The sequence below is a fragment of the Colias eurytheme genome, chromosome 29, assembly GCF_061535395.1.
Source record: "Colias eurytheme isolate Ceu_HAF_F1 chromosome 29, ilColEury1 Martin Lab GWU primary, whole genome shotgun sequence".
NCBI classification, from domain to species: Eukaryota; Metazoa; Arthropoda; class Insecta; order Lepidoptera; family Pieridae; genus Colias; species Colias eurytheme.
In genome coordinates this window covers 3,754,287-3,779,639 of record NC_143008.1, presented here as the reverse complement: position 1 = coordinate 3,779,639, position 25,353 = coordinate 3,754,287, and the positions used below count along the sequence as shown (strand labels likewise).

At 33.6% G+C, this 25,353-nt stretch overlaps 1 protein-coding gene across 1 annotated transcript; it reads left to right on the top strand.

Moving 5' to 3' along the window:
- Window positions 1–427: 427 nt before the first annotated feature.
- Window positions 428–23,782, top strand: eRF1 (eukaryotic release factor 1). The gene is made up of 9 exons (XM_090117754.1): window positions 428–873; window positions 3,377–3,552; window positions 4,016–4,254; window positions 5,129–5,359; window positions 9,830–9,985; window positions 10,853–10,953; window positions 11,756–11,849; window positions 12,776–12,923; window positions 22,650–23,782. The coding sequence occupies exons 1-9, from the start codon at window positions 791–793 to the stop codon at window positions 22,733–22,735; spliced, it is 1,314 nt and encodes a 437-aa protein (XP_089973880.1). The 5' UTR covers window positions 428–790; the 3' UTR covers window positions 22,736–23,782.
- Window positions 23,783–25,353: the final 1,571 nt, after the last annotated feature.

The following is a 25,353-nucleotide window of genomic DNA, read 5'->3' as shown; positions in this document are numbered from 1 at the left end:
AAAATTTCAACATACGCCTCACGTATTTAATGGATGTGAACTTTTCGCTATTTAATTATATTTAAATATGACTAAAACGTCATGTGAATTACCTACATATTTTTTTATTCAGTGAAAGATTCCAGTCTTTGAGCATAACACGCATATACCTTAAATCATTTATGTAGGTAAAGTATGTATATCAACAATAGGAACGTAACAATTAATTTTATTTTAGTAATAATTATTTAATAATTCACAAAGCTTACACCATTCTTATAATATTCTTATTATTTCAGATTCAGAACGACAGAAAATAACGTTAACTTCTACAAAATCTACCAAATTTCGTATATCTTTATGAACTGGCAACTTTTACGTTTTTTTCTTTCATTTCCTCAAATCGAAAACGAGTGGAGGCTACTATATTACTTGCTCTGTGGTGGAGGCGTTCGTTCGGTCGATCGCTTGGTTACGTTCACGTCATCTTTTATCTTCTAATGTCTGATTTTTGCATCCCACATGCTTAGGGGTAACCGAAACAAGAAAAAATCAAAGAATCCCAGAACCAGAAGAAAAGTACGAGTGAGAGTGACGGAATTAAATGTAAAATAGAAAGTGTGTGAACGAAGTTGAGTTGAGGTATCCCGTCCGGTTCGATCTGGTAAAAGTCGGTTCAACTGCAAGTTCGATACCCTTTCCTTTGAATATCTTTGTTTTAACATTTAGTGTTGTGGTATACCTAAACTTTCGTTTCGATACGTTATTGAAAAGTTTTGTGTTTAAAAGTTAACTAGAAACAAAAGCAACAATGTCCGAAGAATCGTCCGCCGATCGCAACGTAGAAATATGGAAGATCAAGAAGTTGATCAAGAGTTTGGAGATGGCGCGAGGGTGAGTAATTCACGATGATTTGTACTTCGATCCAAAATATTTGCATGCAACGTGGACACCTTTGTAATACCCGCGTACCTACTTTTTGGCTGTACGATTGGACAAAATTGCCAACAAGGCTGCGTCATTATCGAAGACATGCGCATATAACATGCGCAAAGTATAACCTAGACATCACGCAATGCATGGAAATATACGCAATACAAAATTTGAATTTACGATGCTTTATAATGCTAAGAGATTTGTATCACGTAAAGAATTTTTGGTCGTAAAAATCTCGATACAGTACAAGCAAATTTAGACATTATGGCCGACGAATACTTAATTGTATAGTATGTCGTGGTCCCTTGCGAAGATCGATATATTTTAATTATTTAAGTCGTTCTACAACTTTCGCATTTCTTTGTCTGGTAATGGAAAAGCTGGATAATTTTTTAGAGAGAAACTTTTTAAACTGACACAATTCATAACCTTGTAGCTGTCAATTGTCATATCCTAGGTTCTTTGGATATTGTTATCAACATTTCTTTTCACTTTCGATAAGATGAGAGAGTCGAGAATTGATTTCTACATCATATACCTAAAACACATTACACACAACGTTAACACAAAAAATTATATAGTTGACCTTCGACCTTTGTATTTTGAAACATTTGTTTTTTTAATTGCCATGTAAGTACCTATTTAAGGTGAAATTACTGTCCTGAACAATAACGAAAATCATATGACTACCTAACTGTATGAGAATTATGAAATTTTAACATATGAAAATATAAATTATGTTTGCCTAATCAATCATTTGGACGTTTGTTTATTTTGTACACAAGAAGTTTGTATTGTATATTTATAGAATGATAATACATTTTCTTTGTCTCTACATTGTACCTGGTATAAACAGGAGTAATTAGTTACTTATTGCATTTAAAGTTACATGAAATAATATTTTTAAGGCATTGTAACTTTTAGAACAATCCTACTAATATTAGAAATGCGAAAGTTTGTGAGGATGTGTGTGTGTTTGTTACTCTTTCACACGAATACTACTGAACAGATTGCAATGAAATTTTGCACACATGTAGAGGGTACCTAAGTTGGATTCACACATAGGATAGGTTTTACCCCTGAAATCTCACGGGAACGGAAATTAAGCAGGTTCTTCTTTGAAAACGCGGCGAAGCCGCGGGCGGAAAGCTAGTTTATCTATATTTTTATTTTACAAGTAAAAATATTCGGACTAGTCTATTACTTTCTTCAATTCTTGGCTGAGTTTGAACCTATTTTGTTAATTATTTTTTATAATACTCCTTGAAGTATGAGGATGGCTCTTTTGGAGAGAAATCCTAAACATGTACCAAGGGTGGTGGACCGCTAGTCTTTTATAAGAATACATATCTTAAATTATTAATTATAAATAAATACACACATGAAAGCAATCACTAGAAATATTTATTATCTATACTAATATTATAAAGCTTAAGAGTTTGTTTGTTTGAACGCGCTAATCTCGGCAACTACTGGTCCGATTCGAAAAATTCTTTCGGTGTTAGATAGCCCATTTATCGAGGAAGGTTATAAGCTATATATTATCACGCTACGACCAATAGAAGTGGAGTCACGGGGGTGAAACCGCGCGGAGCAGCTAGTGTAAATATAAAAAACATGCTAAAAGGATGTGAAATAGTTTAGTATTATTGAGTTTTCTATAAAGGAAGATAAATATTTATTAATTAGAACATAGATGCTAAATAAATTAGTGTAACAATGGAGATTTTTCAGTAGTTTTAATGTCCTTCATTCTTTGTAAAATGATTAGCACACTAACATTACAGTATAGAGGCTGTTTAATATATTATATAATAGTTATATAAACTGATTTTAATTTTAAATATATTATTACCTAATATTTAAAATTAAAATCAGTTATCCGCCCACCCTTTCTCTCCATAAGAACTATCCTCATACTTTAAGGAATAATACAAAACAAGAATTAACAAAATTGGTTCAGCCGTTTTCTAGTTTTACGCTTAGTCAATTTATTTTTATAATATACTAGCGGTCCGCCCCGGCTTCGCCCGTGGTACATATTTACGTTTTCTCTACATAAGAACCATCCTCGTACTTCAAGGAATATAATAAAAAAAGAATTATCGAAATCGTTTCATTTAATATGGGACTACTGATATATATACATGCTACGGAATGTATGTTAACAGGCCTGTAAAGATCTTTGCGGACCATCCCTCCCGTCCGATTCGGGCCCTTCTGGCCTCCTCCACTCAAGCGACAGCCCAAGCCGAGGTTCGAGATCCCTGTCAAGGAGGGACGCCCTTGTGCATGTCGCTACCAGGGTGAACCTTCAGTTCACCCCCGCGTCCGCGTTAAAATGTAGAAGCCCTTCTGGCTAACAGTGAGAGATATCACACAAAAAAAAAAAATAGACCATCCCTATGTCTATATATATTTTAAAGCAATAATTTTCATATGTTTGTATAAATCTTTCCAGGAATGGTACATCCATGATCTCCCTCATTATACCGCCAAAGGATCAGATCTCGCGCGTCTCCAAAATGTTGGCCGACGAGTTTGGTACAGCGTCGAACATTAAGTCGCGCGTGAATAGGCTATCCGTGCTCGGAGCCATCACATCTGTACAGCACAGGCTAAAGCTGTACACTAAAGGTGAGACTAGATCTATTTTTTTTTATGTGAGAAATGGCAAAGGGTTGTTCTGGAATAGGAAAGTGATTTTTGAAGTGAAACTTCTTTCAGTGTCGTCGTGGCAATACCGTCACGTCATGGAGAAAAGCCACCGCCCAATTTTACTCTCAACGCACCTAAAGAAGTACACTTTACAATCCTTACTTAATATTATAAAGCTGAAGAGTTTCTTTGTTTGTTTGAACACACTAATCTCAGCAACTACTGGTCCAATTTGAAATTTTTTTTCGGTGTTAGATATGTATAATATTTATACATTTATCGAGATAGGCTATTATAGGCTATATATCATCACGCTAAGACCAATAGGAGCGGAGCATTGCGGGTGAAACGGCGGAGCATAGCTAGTAATTAATAAATCTCTTTAAAATTGTTTAATATCTGAAAGTTCTCCTTGTATTATACAAATCCTCGTCTTTCATAGTACCACCAAACGGCCTTGTCATCTACTGCGGCACAATAGTGACAGAAGAGGGCAAGGAGAAGAAAGTGAACATTGATTTCGAGCCGTTCAAGCCGATCAACACGTCTCTATATTTGTGCGATAATAAGTTTCACACGGAAGCGTTGACGGCTCTGCTCGCTGATGACAATAAGTTTGGTTTCATCGTGATGGACGGTAATGGGGCGCTGTTTGGTACGCTGCAGGGTAATACCAGAGAGGTGAGTTTCTTTTTTAATAATAGTGATTATTATTTTATATTTAGTTTTATTTATCACTACATAGTATAAAAAACAAAGTCGCTTTCTCTGACCCTATGTCCCTTTGTATGCTTAAATCTTTAAAACTACGCAACTGATTTTGATGCGGTATTTTTTAATAGATAGAGTGATTCAAGAGGAAGGTTTTAATTTATTAGGTTTTAGACAAAGCGGTTCTTATAAATAAGAACGGTTTCTATAAAAAAATCCTCATAATAATTTTTATCATTTATGGTAAGACATGTAATATAATTGAACTAGTATCTGTAGGTTATCATATAAAAATATTGAATTTATTGATTAAAGCTCGGCAGAAAACTTGAAGAATGTATTATTGTTTTTAAAATTTGTCATTAAGTATTTTTCCCCAGAAAAATAGAACTATTATTGTGAATATAAATTTTTTCTACATTCTGCAATAGTTCTATCATCACTACGCATTATAAAACAAAGTCCTCACCAGCGTCTGTCTGCATTCGCGATAATTTCAAAAACTATTGCACTGATTCTGTTTTCACCAATGGATAATGTGGTTCTTGACGAAGGTTTAAGAATACGTTGGCGTAGCCGCGAGCCGGAAGGCTGATATTATCTATAGCCTTTAATTGCGTACTAGCTACCCCGACAGACATTTTCCTGTCTTCACTCAAATTGTCAAACCCTAGTCTTGATTTTTTTATTATAAGATGCTTTAGAGTTTAGACAATTACTAACACAACTAATAAATAATAATTATCGAAATCGGTCAAGCCGTTCACGCGTGATCCCGTGACCAAGGAAATTAGGGATTTTTATATGTATTGATAGATAATCAATTTAACCCCCAAATTTTCAGGTACTACACAAGTTCACGGTCGACCTGCCCAAGAAGCACGGTCGCGGTGGTCAGTCCGCGCTCCGTTTCGCGCGTCTTCGTATGGAGAAGCGGCACAATTACGTGCGCAAAGTGGCAGAAGTTGCCACTCAGCTGTTTATCAGCCAGGATAAGCCAAATGTGGCCGGTCTGATTCTGGCCGGTTCGGCTGACTTCAAGACTGAACTGTCGCAGTCTGATATGTTTGACCCGGTAAGTACAGTATTCTATCGTCTGTACAATGGAGAGTGTTCTGACGAGTTGTTTGAACTGATACCTGCTGCAGAATTCCACCATCGTTCTGCCCAACACAAGGCAAAGTTTCATGCTCACTACTTAGATCTTTGGCGTACGAGTACAGTGCGTTTTTCTCGTAACTTTTTACCACGCACTACCAAATTATGGAATAGCCTCCCCGCAGCGACATTTCCTAATGTCTACAACTTGAGTGTCTTCAAGAAGAGAGTGTACCTCCATCTCAAAAAGTCGGCAACGCAACTACAGAAACCCCTGTAGATGAATATGGGCGGTGGACTCGCTTACGATCAGGCGCTCCACAAGCCCGTTTGCCCACTCTAATATAAAAAAAAAGTATAAGTGTAAAACTTAACTGAGTGTAAGTATGTTAAGGAGTGACAGAAGTGGCCACTCAGCTGTTTTGAAGTCGGGATAAGATAAATGTGGCCAGTCCAATGCTCATTATATTGTAGTATCGCGATTTTCTCCCCCAAAATATGCATTACTTGTTTAATTGCTTGTTAAGGGGCCATTTTTCAATCCGCAGTTAAAATTTGTGTGGAATAAAATATTAGGGTCGACGCAGATATAGCGGAGCGAAGGGCAGCGCATTTTTCATTGTCAAATTATTATCGACATTGTCATCATTAAAATAAAATTCAAAATGAAATAACTACAATTTATTCCTGAGGAGCATCAAAGCATGCAAAATTGTAATTATATTATATGGGGACAGTTTAAATATAAATAATAAGGATATTGATGTAGGATTAAAAAAAATGTTAGATATTAGTAGTAAGACTAAATGTAAATTTATGTTGTGTACCTTGCCATACCTACCTGGTTTGACACAAGAACAAAATAGATTAATTTATAATATGAATTTAAAATTGTATAACCTAACAAATCATCATCGTGATGCATTTATTTACTTTGACATTAACTCATGTATTAAATCTTTTACTTTGACAAAGAATACAGTGTATCTGCCATATAGATATAAGCGTGAACTTGCTATGTTAATAGCATATAATATTAACCAGTCTGGTACATGTTCGGTATCAGACCATCGATCTACTATAATTTTATGTAGTAGTAATTTTATACATCAACCTAGATTAAGTGTAGACAGACAATCTAGCCCTAAGCTAGATTTAAACTAGTATATAAGACAACAGCTAAGCAGTGTTTTTCCATTGTGCATCAAAATATTCAAGGCTTGGCTAGCAAATTGTTAGAAATAGAATTGTTTCTGAATGATAACAATATTAAAATATTTTGTGTAACAGAACATTGGCTTAAACAATGTCAGTCGTTAGTAAATATTGAAAATTACAAATTAAAAAGTATATACTTTAGGACACAGGCTATTCACGGAGGTTCTGTTATTTTTGTACATGATAGTGTAAAATGTAAAGAACGAACTGACATTGTTAGTCTTTCTGTAGAACGGACCATTGAACTGTCCTGTGTGGAGCTGGAGCGTTATATTATTGTTTGCGTTTATAGACCCCCTTCCAGTGACTATAATATGTTTGAGACAGTCATGGAAGAAATATTAAAGCGTCTAAGCAGGAGTAAAAAAAAAGTTATAGTATGTGGTGATTTTAATATTGATTTACTTTTACAAACACAAACGGCTACACGAATTGTTAATTTGTTTCAGTCATTTAATCTATATAAACTTTTTAACGAACCCACACGAATTACACCTACTTCTGCAACTTGTATTGATAATATATACTGTGACTGCATCTGTTTAGAGAAAAATATTCTCAATACATTGACTTCGGATCACTGTGGCCAGAAAGTAGTTTTTGAATGGGATTGCATACCTACATTTAAAAGGATTAATGTTAGGCCTATAACTAAAAAAGGCATTAATAAATTTAGGAATAATATTAATAAAAACCTGCCCGTACTAAATGATCAATCCTATCCTAATAGTCCTTGTGAAATGTTTAAAAATCTTTTTAATTTAGTACATAAAGAATTTGAAAAAATATTTAAAGTTAAATCTTTAAATATTACCAAGGATTTACCATTTAGTAAATGGGCGACAGCTAGTATACATAGGTGCAGGAACATTCTTTATGAATTATATGGTATGAAGCAATATAATAAAGACCCATCTTTTCTTAGTTATGTTAGAAATTACTCAAAAATTTTTAAAAAAGTTTGTTTCACTGCAAAGCGTTTGTATATCAAAGAAAAAATACGCGACTCTGATAATAAAGTTAAAACAGTTTGGTCAATTATTAATGGTGAAATGGGTAAAAGCAAATCAAGTAATACCATAAAACTTGTAAATAATGACAGGGTTATTGACAAAAGTGCTGATGTTGCGCTTGCTTTTGAAGAATTCTTCAGTAGTGTCCCTGCTACTATTACTAATAGTTTAAATTCGTCTTCAGCACTTGCAGAGACCTTTTTGAGGGACCATGTTGCGGAGTGCAGTACATTATTTGAATTACGACACGTAACTGCTAATGATATTGTTACTGCCTTTAAGACGCTTAATCTTAAAAATACTTGTGATCTTTGGGGAATGTCCGTAAATTTAGTTAATAATATAATAGAAAATATTGCGAAAAATTTAGCTTCCATATTTAATAAGTGTTGTGACTATGGTACATTTCCTAATTTACTAAAGCTTAGTAAAGTTATACCTTTATTTAAGAAGGGCGATCAAGAAGACTGTAACAATTATAGACCTATCTCTATTTTACCAACATTAAGTAAGGTATTCGAGAAGTTAATATTAAACCAATTGAGTAGTCATTTTGCAAATAATAATTTACTGCACACCAAACAGTTTGGTTTCACAAAGGGGCGCTCAACCACAGATGCTGGAGTTGCACTTCTAACACATATATATAAGGCATGGGAAAACTCAAAAAATGCTCTAGGGATATTTTGTGACCTCTCCAAGGCATTTGACTGCGTTGAACATTGTACTTTGTTACGTAAACTTAATCACTATGGAATTAAAGGAAAAGCCCAGAACCTCATAGCGTCATACCTGCATGATAGGATACAGACTGTAGTTGTTAATGGAGAACGTTCTAGCGGTGCGTCAATTAACATTGGTGTTCCACAGGGGTCAATTTTAGGTCCCTTCTTGTTCTTGGTATATATCAATGATCTTCCCTATTATTTGCAGGATAGGTGTGAAATAGTTCTGTTTGCAGATGATACCTCATTAATTTTTAATGTGGATAGGCATGACCCAAATGTTGACGAAGTGAACAGTGCTCTTTTACACATATCTGAATGGTTTACTGCCAATAATTTATTATTAAATGCCAAAAAAACCACTTCTGTTGAATTTTTACTTCCTAATGTAAAAAAGTTGAACAGAGATATTACCTTGAACGGGGAGGTATTGCATCCTACTGAGTCTACTGTATTTCTAGGGTTAACATTGGACGAGAAACTACAGTGGGGAGCCCATGTCAACACCGCTGCAGGTAAGCTCAGTTCTGCTGCATATGCAGTCCGAAAAATAAGGCATCTCACCGATGAAGATACGGCCAGATTGGTTTATTTCAGCTACTTTCATAGCATTATGTCCTATGGAATTCTACTGTGGGGCAGGGCTGCAGATATAGAAACTATATTTATCTTACAGAAAAGAGCCATTCGCTCTATATATAATTTACGTGCTCGGGACTCACTAAGAGATCATTTTAAGAATACTGGTATCCTTACTGTACCGTCACAGTATATATTTAATAATATTTTGCATGTACACAAAAGCTCTGACTTACACACAAGAGTAGGAGATAGACACGATTATGGCACAAGGAACAAGAATAGAATTGAAATGCCATTTTTCCGATTAGCTAAAGTTAAAAATTCATTTATGGGTCAAGGTATACGCTTATACAATAGAATTCCTCATAATATTAAAGAGTTTAGTAGTACTAAATTTAAAACTTACATAAAAAATGTACTAGTTCAGAGAGCGTACTACAGTATTCAGGAATATATGGACGATAAAGACCCATGGAGGGTTGTCGCGTAAAAACCACAGGACAGTTCTTTGGCATATTATGTAGTTAGGTAGATATAAGTTACATATTATGTAAATTTATTGACATTATTTAAAAGAGCAACTATGGAGTTTCTTGCCGATTCTTCTCCATAGATACTGCTTTCCGAATCGGTGGTAAATGTTAAAATACTATGTAATGACGATTCGAAAGTGCTACTAAATAGTAGTCTAATTGAATAAATGAATGTTTGAGTTTGAGTTTGAAAAGGTTGCGCGCTGCACTGTTGAATATTATTTTAATAAGGATAACAAACCCTGCAAAACGCTCCGTCATATAAATAACTATATCAAAAATGTGTTCTATTCTCGGTTCTGTTAATTTAATAGGTTACAGATAGATTAAGATATTATTAACATATTAATAACATAATTATTCCCAAATTTTCCAGCGTCTACAATCGAAAATTATCAAACTGGTGGACGTTTCGTACGGCGGTGAGAACGGATTCAACCAAGCGATCGAACTAGCGGCCGAGTCCCTACAGAATGTCAAGTTTATACAGGAGAAGAAGCTTATCGGACGGTACTTTGACGAGATCTCGCAGGTAACTCAAACTCAAAGTCGTACTCAAACTCATACTCAAACTCATACTCAAACATAAACTTAAACTCATAATAATACTCGTACTCGTACTCAAAATCAAGGTCACTCAAACTCATTGTCAAACAGTAGCTAATTCACATCTGCGTAACTCAAACTCAGTCGTACTCAAGCCCATTATGTATAAGTGAAGTCCCATGTCCCCAAGTGGGGTAAGGGACAGATGCATTATACATCTGTTTCACTGATCGATTTTCTTTAGGGACAAGTAGGTGATCAGCCTTCTGCATGACCGAGATTTTTTTTTCTCCATCTCCACCAGGAATCGAACCCAGGACGCGTCAACCACTGTACCAAGGAGGCGGCCATTATGTATACTGACTTAAAATAAAAACAATCCTCTATTGGTCAATATCCCTGAAGAATTGCTACGAAACTATAATTCAAGGAGAGATAATTAATATTAATATTATATATATATACATTTCCACTTAATATCTACAAGTGGTTGAAATTTAAAGACGGTAACCATAAACAAAAGAATATTTATGACAATTTGTGTATGTATGTGTGTCTGTGTCAAATGCATGGCCACTACCATAAGTAATATTTTTTTTGTTGATTTTGTTTTTTTTTTTGCACTGTTTTAAAAATAATACTGGATATCTTCTTATATATAAAAATGAATCGCAAAATGTGTTGGTAAGCGCATAACTCGAGAACGGCTGAACCGATTTCGATAATTCTTTTTTTATTATATTCCTTGAAGTACGAGGGTGGTTCTTATGTAGAGAAAACGTAAATATTATGTACCACGGGCGAAGCCGGGGCGGACCGCTAGTTTATAATAATTTTATCTTTGTTCACACAGGACACCGGAAAATACTGTTTCGGTGTGGATGATACTTTGCGCGCTTTGGAGCTCGGCTCCGTTGAGACTCTTATATGTTGGGAGAATTTGGATATTCAGCGGTGAGTTGATTTGTTGATTTCAATTCAAATTTGATTTGATGGATGTGTTTTGGTTATTTGTCTTATAACGTTAAAATAATTAAAACGAAAAACTAGGTGATGACGTTCATACGTATGGTAGAAAAATACGAAAATTTGACCAGATTAAAAAAATTGCCATGTCTCTATTACTATGAGATTTACAATCATTATAATATACATACATATAATAGTAATAAATTCTTTATGAGTAACAAAGACCCACACAATACACAAAAATCACTAAAATCATTACATTATTAGTCATCACTCATCAAGTATTGTTTTTTAAATCTAAACTAGCACAAAAAAAGTTTATCGTATGAATGACGTCATTTGGCGTTTACGACATTTTAGAATAAGATGATTTTTAAACGCAAAAAGATGAATTAAAACCTTAATATTTTTAAAAGCAAAAAATATAGGTTACTGTTTTTTTTTAATTAAAGAAAAAGAATTTGAAATGTCAATTTAACACATAACCCACTACCTCGTAACTAGCATTGATATGATATTTTTTGACGTGATAACGTTTTTAAAATCGTTTTAGTCGGGTGACATGTTCAGAAACTTGTGTCACACCAAAACCTCACGAGCGCGATCGCAGGTATAACGAGAGAGAGACGGACCGATCTCCCGTCTCATCTCGAGCGCTGCCACCAATAAGACGTTATCACGTAAACATCTCGATCGTAAACCTACTTTACAAACAACCAATTTTTTTTTTTACTGAACATTCTTGTACCTAGCGTTGATAATAATTTTTTGTACCGAACATTTTCAGGTACGTGCTAAAGTCTCACGCGACCAACCAAGAGACGATCCTGCACTTGACGCCCGAACAAGAGAAGGACAAGTCACATTTCACCGATAAAGAGGTGTGTTTGTACAATCTATATATATAAAACTCAAAGGTGACTGATATAGTGATATGATCTATCAACGCACAGCCCAAACCACTGAACGTATCGGGCTGAAATTTGGCATGCAGGTAGATGTTAGGACGTAGGCATCCGCTAAGAAAGGATTTCCCGAAATTCTTGCGGGAACGGGGAAAAACGGGGATGCACGTACATAGTCGTGGGCGGAAGCTAGTTCAATAATTCTAAAACAAAGAACATTTCTAGATTCTAAATAGAGAAAAAAAGAGTGTTTGTGACGAGCACACGTGTCAGAAGTGAAACTTTGGCAAGATTCAGAGATACCAAAATTGTCGCCTTACTCCTGACTGATGTGACAGTATTGCCATGACGCGACCTTGAAATTTTACTCTCAAGGATGAGAGTATCTCTTATCTATCAACACACAGTCCAAAATACTAGATCGATTGGAATGAAATTTGCCACTTAATGGAGTATGCATCTGGAAGAAAGTTTAATAAAGTTATTTATTTACAAATAATATCCTACTTCCTACTACTAATATTATAAATGCGAAAGCTTATGAGGATGGATGTATGTGCATGTATGTTTGTTACTCTTTCACGCAAATACTAATGAACCGATTACAATGAAATTTAGCACACATATAGAGGGTAACTTGGATAAACACATAAGTAAAGTAAGTGAAGTCCCATGTCCCCTAGTGGGGTAAGGGGCAGATGCATTATACATCTGTTTCACTGATCGATTTTCTTTAGGGACAAGTAGGTGATCAGCCTTCTGTGTCCTACCAGACCGAGACATTTTTTTTCGTCGTCTCCACCGGGAATCGAACTCAGGAAGCCTTGGTGTATCACGCGTCGACCACTATACCAAGGAGGCGGTTGACTTACCTACTAACTCACTCATAATTATTTCCACAGAGCGGCGTCGAACTCGAGTTAGTCGAGTGTCAACCATTACTCGAGTGGCTCGCAAACAACTACAAGTCGTTTGGTGCAACGCTCGAGATCATCACGGACAAGAGCCAAGAGGGCAGTCAGTTTGTGCGCGGCTTTGGTGGGATCGGCGGTGAGTTGGATGTGTATTTACTATTTATATGTATATATATATATTTATTTTTTGCTAAAACCTGAGTAAAAAATGTGAAAAAAGACAGTTGAAAAGCCATATTCGGAGTTTTTATAATAGCGGTCTAGATGTTTGATAGTGATTTTTGTGAGTTAGGCTTTGGTGGGATCGGCGGTGAGTTGGATACGTATTTATATTAGTTAATGGTGTTTTAAAGGGTCTAGATAGTATTTAGGACAAGCAGGTTGAGCTAGGTTACATGAGCTAAGAATTTCCTAGGTTTTGAGAGAGAAAAAAGGCAAAAAAGCAACAAATAGCGGTCTAGATATTTTGTGAGTTAGGTTACGCTACGAGTTTGACGGGATCGGCAGTGTGTGTTATATTTTGTGTTTATAAGCGTCGAGATTTGGTCATTATCGTGAGCTTGTGAGATTTATCTTATTTTGGCAACTAGGGGGGAGGGGGGTTTGGATCTGCATTAAGAGGGATTGGAATAGTGGTAAGGCTATAGTGAGCTAGGTTCTATGTTTTTTTTTTATTTTTATAGAAATATGTATGAAGAACGTGGCTATTTAATATTGTGTGGTGAAATTCATAAGTTAGTAGCAAACCGGGCGAACTCCGTTTCTGCACCAGAGACACCTTTTATTGCTATAAACCTCACGGAGCCCGAGACCTTTCCAACGAATGCAAAACCGTGGAAATCGGTTCGTGCGTTCTGGAGTTATAGCGTCAGGAAGGAAAACCCGACTTATTTTTATATAGTAGACTAGCGGTCCGCCCCGGCTTCGCCCGTGGTACATATGAAAAATAGATGTTTGTCGATTCTCAGACTTACCCGATATGCACAGAAAATTTCATGTGAATCGGTCCACCCGTTTCGGAGGAGTATGCAGACTAACATTGTGACACGAGAATTTTATATATAAGATTATATATAAGAAGATTATTAATAATGATGGCTAGTAGGTTTTGTAAGCTACATTTGTATATTGGCTATATGCTAACTTTTATAAGAAATCAAAGCTTAGATTTTTGCCGTTTTGTCATTCTTAGTAGGTACTTTATAATATTATTTTCTTATCTATTATCTATATTATGACTGTGCGGTTGCGAATTTTGGTACATTTGAAGGTTTTTACTATAATAAAAATAGATTAAGGCTGAAGTGTTTAAGTATTACTAAGGTGTTATGTTTAGATTTAATTATTTATCGGCCATACCGCATACATTTACGATATAACATTGCTGTAAAAATATATTTTTATTATAGTCGAATAGTGTTTTTTTTATAAATGTTAAGTATTATGTAATTTAGAACTTAAATGTTGTTTTTTGTGCTAAATGCGCTATTTACATGCTTGCGGTACGGCCGTTTGACAAAAAAAATTGTATTTTCTATACTAATATATTTTTTCACCTCCCTCTTGCTGCCCGCTCGGATTCAAATAAACAAACATACAAACAAATAGGCATATTGCGCTACAAGGTAGACTTTCAGTCGCTGCAACTAGACGAGCCGCTGGACGACGTCGACCTGGACGACTATTGAGCTGTTCCGCGGTGATGCATGGACGGATTGACAGATTTTTTTTTTGAAAAAAAATTTTTTTTTTTCGAATTTTTTTTCTCAAAATTTCGAACCGACTTCAATAAAAGGAGGAGGTTAAACATTTTTTGTTTTTTCACGAATAATTTTTTTTGATGATATGTTTCGTTTTCGTGTAGAATCGTTTATTTTTGAGTTAAATTTTTATTTTGATGGTCTTTTAATGTTTCAGTTTTTTTTTGTAGTAAGCTTTAGGGTGTAGGTCGTTGAGGCTATTTATTGAGAATATTATTTGTTATTTATAGGTTATATTGTTTTATTTTTACTGAATTTTGACTTATGAGGTAAAGTTTTTTTTTTATGCTTGAGAATTTTTGCATCGTTCTTTCCATATACAGGGTTACTTGTAAAACACCGGCAACCTCGCAGGACAAGATAGCTAACATCATAAGTAACAACATTTGTTCTACGACTTTTGATAATTTGTTAGATTTTATTTTCATACAAAAATAAATATTCATTTAATTTTCCGTCTGAATATTATAAACTCTACGCCTCCCAAAAATTACGTAAACAAAAAGCGAACGAGAGGGGGAAGGGAGCGTCGCGTCGTCCATCCGATAATTTAATAGAACATAGACTTACAAATGTAAGGAGAGTACAATAAAAGTTTAAAAAATCATTTAAAAATAATTTATTGCGTTATGCCAAAAGTCGTAGAACAAATGTTGTTACTTATGATGTTAGCTATCTTGTCCTGCGAGGTTGCTGGTGTTTTACAAGTAACCCTGTATAGATTTTTGTAGACACAGATTTATTCCATGACCCATGTATAATATTTGACACTCAATAATGAAAAAAATATATTAAAATATTAATTCTGTATTATGTATAATATATTATAATCGTTCAAAACTTGTATGGATTTCAATGTAATATTGAAATTCGTAGCTCGTAGATGAATACATAGTGTTATTAATTTCTCATAATATTATTGCTATATTGAAAATTTTCAATATTATATCATAGTGGATATGTAGATTGGCATATTTATCCTTTATTAGCGCATATTATAATAGGATTTATTAGATTGTTTTTGTTTTTTTTTTCATTTTATGATTTTTTGAAGCGAGGTTGGGTGTTGTCGTATGGTGTAATATCATCCCAATCTTTTTTTGTATTTTTTTTTCATGATGCCGTAGTTTTCGTTCGAAAACGCTGTCCATGCATTACCATAAAGGACAGTTTTAATAGTAGGATCTTGTGGTAGAGGCACCAGTAGGACGTAATGTAGTTGTAAGGCTAGCGGTTTGTAAGCGGACGGGCGTTCGAAACGCGGCGTTTTATTCCGCTCCTATAAAAATGACAAATTTTCGAAACAAAACTCTTAAGTTCGTGACCTAAGTCAGTGTTTGATGCTAGACGATATATTTTCGATACAACTCTTAACTTTGGAACGTACGTCCGTGTCGAATAGTATGGGAAAAAAACGACGCGTTTGAACCGCCCGTTTGCTCGTATCGATCATCTCCTTCCTGTATGAATGCGTGCGGAAAAAATGGCGTAAATCATTTACTTTGTGAGACCAATTTTTTCATTATTTAACGGTGTAATAAAATGAAAATTACCGTTAATTATGTATAGGGCGTGAACTCGTGATTTTATTAATTGTAATAATATAATTTGGAACGAAATCTGTACAATTAAAAATACCCCTCTGGTGATAAAAAAATATCTCAATTGTGCTGTGTAGGAAGCTGGCGTTTATCATTCTGTATTGTAATTTAAATATTCGTATTATTGTATTCCTTTTATACATTTGTTAGCAACACATTTGAGCAACACGTTGCTGAGTTGCCGTCAACATGTTGCTACCAACACTGCATGTTGCAGAATAAACGCATGTTGAAATGTTCTCGCCTATAGAGTAACATTTAAACAAAGATTACAGCAATATAGTTGATCAACTGTTGCACAACGAATGATTACTATGAACTTGAGGCATAACAGCATAGCTATTTACGTACAGTGGTCCAAAGATGGTACTAATCTAAAGAGATCTTTGAAAGTGATTTGCGATAACTTCTAGGGCTACACACTAAGGGCTACACATACTAAAATGTAACATTCAAAGTGTGTCAGCCCTACTTTGAGAAATTAACTTTTTATGTCTTTACGGAATATCAATCGAGACTAAAATACATTTTAGGCAAAAAACCGTCTTATCACAAAACATGGACTAACTCAGAACCGGGTCTAAAACGTATCAAAAGTATGATCTAAGTAGAAGACTTATTACAATACATGTTTTAGCATTAAACCATAGACAAGAGCCAGTTTAAACCTCTGTTCTTAAAGTTTAGACAAATTTTATTTATAGTCTGTCTTAAACCCAAGTCTATTTAAGTTTTTCTAATAAGACGGATTGAAACTAAAACATTGATGCTATTAAAGTTGGGTCACTGTACGTTTTTACTATGCCATGGATTCCACAAAAAGTCAGCGTATTTGCTATATCATATTTTAATTAAATACACATATACATATAGTTTATACAGCACATACGGATCAGTACGAATGATGAGGTTGCATGCGTCTTGAAGTTTTAGTCTGAACCCAGAAATCTTGGCGGGAAATATATTTGATTAATTCACTTTGTTTGGGAACGTAAAATCTTTAGAAGGAAAGAGGTAAAACGTTTTTTGCTTTGGAATTTTAAATTAATGCTTAAACGCCGCACCGTTTGAAGATATATTATTTTATTAACCGACTTCAAAAAAAGGAGGAGGTTATCAATTCGGCTGGTATGTTTTTTTTTTTTTATGTATGTACACCGATTACTCCGAGGTTTCTGAACCGATTTACGTGATTCTTTTTTTGTTCGATGCGGGATGGTGTCGAATTGGTCCCATAAAAATTTTATTCGGATAGGCCCAGTAGTTTTTATTTTATGAGCATTTTTGTCTGTATTTGTAAATGTTGCAAGTGCAAGTTTGAAGTCGGTTGTTTTTAACGCAGTTATCACTTGTTTATGAATAAGTTTATTAATTAAAAATGAAAGTTGATTGTCAGAGTTATTAAGAAATTGTAAGGGTATTGCTTAAACTATGGGCATGATATAATTTTCTATTTAAAGTACTTTACCTTTGATTGCACCAATACATACAAGATATTATTCTTGTTTTTAAGCATCTGCTATATTGTGCGGGTTTGACATACAATTGATTGCAATAAATGTAACTTCAAAATGTTCGTGCCTATTGTAAAATAACTATTTACACTGATATTGTTAGAAATCTTAGCGTAAGCGTAGTTTTGGAAGCAACACGGATCAAATTTTTGACCAATGATATTTGACACAGAATAACAGAATATCAGTGTTATAAGCCAAAATGTGCCTCAAATCTATTAATGCGTACTAGTTTGTTTAACTGTAATGTAGTTTGTCGAACTTTAGTGTAGTTTGTCGAACTGTATTTTGACAAATCATAGCCAAGTGTAATGTGACACAATGCCGTGCCCATTTTAATCTTAGCGTCTCAGCTTAATCTTAGCTATAGCCCAAGTATAGAGTATTTATTGTGTCAAATGTCAAATGCGTCAAATTAAAGGGTCGATTGTCGAAAAGAAAAGGTTTTGCTAAAACATTGCAATGAATGAATCAGATTGTTGTTAATAAGAATGTTAAGGAAAGTGGATTATTTTCAATAATCTATACTCTTGAAGATGTATTAAAGCAGTATTACTTCTATTAGAAGGACAGCACTATAGGTCGTCTAGTGCCGTCACTTTCCCACACTGGAAACAATACTGCTATAAGACATAATGGTAATGCCTCAGATACTCTTCAATTAGAATAATGTTATTTTGATGGCCGTGTTGCTTCGTTATATAGAATTAGCTTAGTGATTAGAATAAACAACAAAAATGGGACATTCGTATTAGCCTTGGTGACATTTTTGCATTATCGTATACAGAAAAACTTTATAACTCATTTTGTCTATAAAAGTACCTGCAACTCCATACTGAGTGTATATATATTCATAAAACTTTAATAGTGTTAATCGATATAGCTTCATTATTGAACAAAGTGTACAATATTGATTCCTTAAATAAATGTAATATAACTGTCTTAAATATTGACATTGAGTTTGCTATGTATATTGCCATCGTAGAAGGATTCTTGAAACAGTAATCGTTACATCAGTAAAGAGTGTGAATGTAAAATCTTGGAGTTTGAAAAATAAATTGCTAGATTTTTGCCGGGAGATATAAATAAATGATTGAACAGAGGTCCTTCTCGAGATTGAGCGTGATTGAGTGCGGAAAGAAATATATTCTATTTGAATGGTATATAATTAGAATCTAAGTTAGCGGTTTTATCAATATACTCACCAAAAAAAATATTCATATTATTATATTTAAAGTATTTAAAATAGTTAATATCTATTTATGGTTTAACATTTACTTAATATAATATTAGGTAGATGTTAAATTTTTTATCGGCTAATGAATGCCTTTTGTAACTTACCAATAAATTTTTGTGATAAATTTAGAATAAGTGTAAAATTGTTGCAGACAGTTGAAAAATATTTTTTAATAAACGATATTGTATATAAACAGTCCGCGAGGCGTATGCCAAAATATACAGACTGTACAACCAGTATGGACACTTCATACAACACGTTTCAATGTTTGAAATGACTCACGTAAAGTTTCCCTACTGGTTGTATTTGTATATTGTGCGTAAGCTAAGCTTTGCATATGTGTGAGTGACCGCATAAAATACAGTAATTAGGGTTTATTTTGGTCGTTCAGTAACACTGTCAGAGAAGCGTTGTTGTGAAGTGAAATGCCCCTCTGACAGTGTCATCAAACGGTCAAGAAATTTCCGACAGAGCTACAAACAGTGACATCGCACGACGCTGAGAGAAAACTATATAAACCGGAAAAGTCATTCAAGGGATGTACAATTGTAAGCCGTCATCTCATAACTCATATACACTATGTTCACACGCACATAGGCAAAACTCAGCTTAATCCTCTCGGACTGCGCTAGTATAAGTCTTATTAGCCGTAGATCACGAAAGTACAGTAAAAGAATGTTGTATGCACAGCCAGCCTTATATTAAAGTGACTTTTTAAAGCCCAGTTGGATAGAAACAATTGCTTTTATATCTACATTTTTAAGCCACCATTTAGATACCAAATGTAGTGTTAGCCTGTCATATTATTATACATGTTAGTACATAATTTTAAAACATTGTACAAAAATATGATTTTGATTAAAATTTTGGTGGATTCTCGTAATTATAAAGAATGTTTTACATAGCTGTCATTTGGTTATGTCTTAATTCGTCAAATGTTTTGAATGTGGTTTAATATGAGACCGCGAGTATTGACGGTCTAAGAGGAATTTTATCAAAAGTTTAGGAAGACGACTTTAGTCATCAATAATCTTATAAGATTATTAAGATTTGGTGTACCTAAGTACAAAATTGTACGTGCACAGCTACAGTGTGAAATGAAAACACACGGGAAATCTTACGTAAACCGTTTATGCTTTTGCGGCCTCGCCTATATGATCATGCTTATAGTTTAATGCACTCTTTTAATAGAAGTACCTCCTTGTGTTTGATTTTACGCGTGTATTATTACATTTAGAAATTGAAGACATTCTCACGGATTTTATATATTTTAACAATGAATAAATCGCGTTTAAAATCCGTTAAAATGTCTTTATCTTCTAAATGGACAGAAGTGTTTGAAACTACTCGTGATTTTATTGCATATTAATAGATATTTGTCGATAAACGTGCGGCGAATAAGCAATATTATATTTTTTCACTTATTAACTTTTATATTGATTAAATAAACAAAGCAAGAGACGATACGTGAGGATTTCTGGGCAGACTTATACAATATATGTACATGATTGATGATGGGGAAAAGAAGAGAATTAAATGTCGGAATATTATTAACGGAACTTTAAAAATGGCGACGGTAAAAGGTTTTAAGAAACATGAATTCCCTTGGCCATTAAAATCCGAAGAAATACCTGAAATTAACGTATTCCATTCTTTCTTAAAAGCGGTAAATCGGTTTTACAAATGGTATCAAAAAATCGCTTAAAATGACATCATTTTAAGATAATTAATCTGCATAAAATAATTAGCTCGATGCGTTGTCACATCAAAATAAAAAAAATGTATCGATTGCACAATTTAAAACTTTGTAAACTAACTAACGCGTCATATGATTTGACACAAGGCAGAATAAAGCAAACTGTCAAACTTGACATATGACTCAAATTTGACACTTGTCAGAATTCGACCAATGTCTTGCCATTTTTGAAGTTCATTAGATTTAAGTATTGTCGTTTGATGTTTTTTAATTTGACCATAATTTGAAACCTTGTCAAAATGGATTATTTACAAAAAATCTTTTGAGTGCAATTGATTCTACATTATTTTTAATAGTTGTAGATTATTTTTTAAGTCATTTTAATTATACTAAGTACTTATATAAGATCGCATCGGATCGAATAGGGGTTGACATGTTTGGCTTTTCAATTTATTATTATACATTTGCAATCGTCACAATGATGTTTTCTTGGGACCCCTTTTTATTTTTTTACCCCTTTATTGTCATATTCAATCTAAATAAACGATAGAGGTATTATAAATAGAGAAGGACATATACATTTTTAAGTGGAATCGATTAAATAAAAAGAGAGAGGAGATCATGGTATACCAAACGGAAAATTTCGAACCTGCGTTGAAGTAAAAAATAAGATATCTGCGTAATAATTGTCCCCTTTACCCCCCCCCGCAATTCACTCTGCCCTACAGTTACGTACCGCGGTTGACGCATGACTGTAGAACTGAGAGGTCCTAGGTTAGATTCCCCGTGGAGACAATTAAATAGTCTCGGTCTGGTAGGACACAGAAGGCTGATCACCTACTTGTCCCTAAAGAAAATCGATCAGTGAAACAGATGTATGCATAATTCAACTGCCCCTTACCCCAATACACGGGACTTTTTTTATTATACCTATTTCTATTGATCTGTTTAATTGATATTTCGTCGATTATGAATCGTTTTGTGCCTTTGCCAATAGAATAACCCGATTTGCTATTTCTTTTTAAAGAAAAGAATATGTCACGGCTTTCCTTCTATCTGTCTATAATACCTCTTAATTCTTAAAATCATGGGTAATTCTTGATAGATTATACAAATTATCCACGAAGTATGTATTTGATTATTTTTCCAAGTAATATGTAAGAAAATATTTATTATCTGTATTCTAACATTTTTATCTATCTGTCACGCAACACATTGGAGGCTAAGGTAATTCGCTAAGGTATTTAGAGTGTAATAATTCTAATAATGCATGTATTTTTTTTTGGGCGCCGTTAAATTTTGGCGCGCTTTTCACGTAGTTAGTCTGTAATTTTATTAAGGCTATGTTGTTCTTTTTTATGTACGTAGATTGTTTGTGTAGTTTTTTTTATTCAGGTATTGTTTTTAAGTTTGATTTCGATCGATTATTCGAGACATTTCCTGTTTGTATTTTTATTATAATAACGTCGATGTCACGTCTACATTTTAAGCGTCATTTCAAGTCATTGACTTATTTTTTTTTGTTTAATTGCACTCTTGTCAAATTTGATTAGCATATTCTTCGATTTACATTAATATCACGACATCTCATGGATGTTTTTATTTTTATTTTGAGTTTATCAATTTTTTTATTACATTTTTTTTTAAACTACGAAGACTTTAATCTTGCATCCGATTATATGTTTTTTTCTGTTCGTTGTTTTAAAAGTGATTACACATTTTATCAAAATTACACAGGATATTATTTTGTTTTTCCACATTTAGTCGTGTCAATAAACCTACATCTTATTAACGACACCCAAAATAGATGAGAAAACAACATTTTTTATATTCTATTTTTTAGTTAAAATGTCCATTTTATTTATTATTTCATATTTAGCGCAAGCAGTGATTTTATATCAAATTATCAATATTTTTGCATTTTAGTAAAATTATATGCATTTTTTTACATGCATAAAAGCTATACGACTTCGCCTTAAATTGTCTATGGTATGACGTTTATAATCTATATTCTATAGTGTCTATGGTAACTAATGTAAGGCTATGGTCCACAGGTCTCCTCCGCTACAAGGTGGACTTCCAATCTATGCAACTGGACGACGAGGAAATAGACAATCTGTATGATATCGACGATTATTAGACTATATTTTAATTTTAATAACTATTAAATATTGAAAGTCACATCATTAGAGGTGCAGCAACACGTGAGGTTAAAGTTGACCATAGAAATCTAAATAACAAGACACATAGAAGTGCTATAATGTCATAATTCGTATGAAAACCGCTGTCGCCAAAATCAACACATTTAAACCGATAGCTAAACAGTACACACAAGTAAACTATGTTTTTTATTGGACAGCTTGATTTTAGTGAAAACTAACTTAAATATTAAATTAAGCTTTTTAATATGTATCCTAACGCACGAATTTACGGTTTATTTTAGAATAACATCCCTAAGTATATGAGACGTTTTGTTTATTTTTGCTCCAATACGCAAAAATTCGGCTTTTCTACAACAGAGGTTGTCAATTTTCAATAGATATAACTTTGAACATAAACTCATAGAAATAAGGTTGAAATTTGTGTTAAACGTGATAATAAGAATGTTCGACTGTGTCATTCATTGTTATTTCGATTACTATGGTAACATTCGTAATACTTGTAAATATTCTATAATTTTAAGGAAAAACGGCAATATTTATAAACAAAAATACTTACCGGTGAAATTTTATTCCTTTATTAGTATAATTACAATTTATGGAAGAATTTCCGCACTGGGAAATGCTGTAACACACCATGTTTACTCACGCACGTGTCAGGAACAACTGAACAAGCGACCACCAAGCGACGAACAGACTTGTGGCATGGTAACCACCTGAGCGGCGACAATGTCACGCGCGCTTACCACTTCTATTGCCTTGTTATTTAGATTTCTATGAAGTTGACTAACTAAATTGGTAGATGAAGTTTTTTTAATATAATATGGGAAATAATGTTGGATGTTTTCTTCTAGTAATTCCGTCCCATTTTATTGTAATTCATAGAAATTAAAATTAGCGTTAACTAATAGTGTACGGTATACACTAATATTTTATGTGTTACATCATAGACACGTCTTAAACTTATTTCAACAATATGCAATACATACAAGTTATTAAAAGCCCCAAGCTCTCTGCGCGGTGATTGTGGAAAACCATATATATATAAATTTAAAATTATGTTTTAAAACCAATTTTTTAATGTGTTTTTTTTGCTCCTAGGTGATTATTTTAAATGCATTTTAATAACCTGAATATATTTTGGGACACATGAGTGTAAGTAAATCTAAGTATGGAATAATTTCTGCTCATTTTGTCGTGGACCAAAATATAAAAAAAATAATAAAAACTTTTAGTTCACTATTTGCACATAAAAAAGACCGTGCCGAGCACACGTGTCAGAAGTGACACTTCTTTAACAAGATTTAAAAGATACCAAAATCATTGCCTTACTCCATGACGTGACGGTATTGACACGACGCGACCTTGAAATTTTACTCTCAACGCGCCTAAAGAAGTTTCACTTCAAAATAAAACAAATGTTTAATTAACCTCACTCAATTTTATTCAGTTTTCAGTATTTATTATTCATCTATTTAAAATAATTTATGTAATAGTAAAATGTACGACAAATAACTTTGACCGTACTGAAGTTAACAAGTCGAAAGGCAAATACAATTTTACACGTGTTAGACAAGGACAGATAAAGAGCTAACTTCGTGTATGTCAAAGTCATTTTTCAGATATTTATTTATATTTTATATGTTACTTTTTTTTTTCATTTACCGTTTGTCTTCGCCTTAACACCTCTAGTGATGTGACTACGTGAACGTATTATCGATAGGGCGAATGGGCGTATGCTAGTGTTGTATCTTTCCATAAAATATAGCACTTTTTATTATAATCGGTTGTTAAATTTCACATTTGTACTAAATTTATTTCATGAAGGTTTTTATTGTGCTACTTTTGGCTGGAATTCGCGCTCAAATACATATTATACAAAACTGTTATTCGTTGTTTTATTTCCTTACCTTATCCTTTCACTACATAGTATAAAACAAAGTCGCATTCTATGTCCCTATGTATGCTTAAATATTTAAAACTACGCAACGGATTTTGAATGTTTTTTTTTTAATAAAGTGATCATCGACGAAGGTTTTAGTACATAATTTATTAGGTTTTAGACAAAGCGGGCGAAGCCGCGGGCGGAAAGCTAGTCTACTATTATTATGTAGCTGAATTATTTGTCCTTTCCTAAACCTAAGTATAATATTATAAAGCTGAAAAGTTTGCCAGAGGAACTGCATACTGGTCTGATTTGAAAAATTCCTCCATTAACCTATTTATTTAAATTCTAATTTGCAAGAATGTAGTTAAAAATTATAGATGTTTTAATTACAATATTATGTGGCTAATACATTCTACCCATAGATTGGGTGTGCGAATATTATAACAACAAATTAATCTAATTATTAATGTACACAAAATAAAATTAATATAAAAAAGCGCAAAATATTTAACATGCAGTTCGCTGCTATTTACAAAAGTTCACACAAGAACCACTAGAGGGCGCTTTTATCAAAAACTATATACCTGAAACGTTTTACAAGCTTGATTTAGTATGAAAAAAATTAAAAAAAATGTTGTGTGGTTTTATGAAACCACGGTAAAAGTGAAACTTAGGCACAAAATTATCGTATTTGTACGATAATTATCGTAC

What these genes read in the sequence shown, in the direction of transcription:
- eRF1 (XM_090117754.1), top strand. Translation starts at nt 791, where the DNA reads ATGTCCGAAGAATCGTCCGCCGATCGCAACGTAGAAATATGGAAGATC. An exon ending in AGTTTGGAGATGGCGCGAGG is followed by an intron (nt 874 to 3,376) that starts GTGAGTAATTCA and finishes AAATCTTTCCAG; the next exon opens with GAATGGTACATCCATGATCT. An exon ending in AGTCTGATATGTTTGACCCG is followed by an intron (nt 5,360 to 9,829) that starts GTAAGTACAGTA and finishes CAAATTTTCCAG; the next exon opens with CGTCTACAATCGAAAATTAT.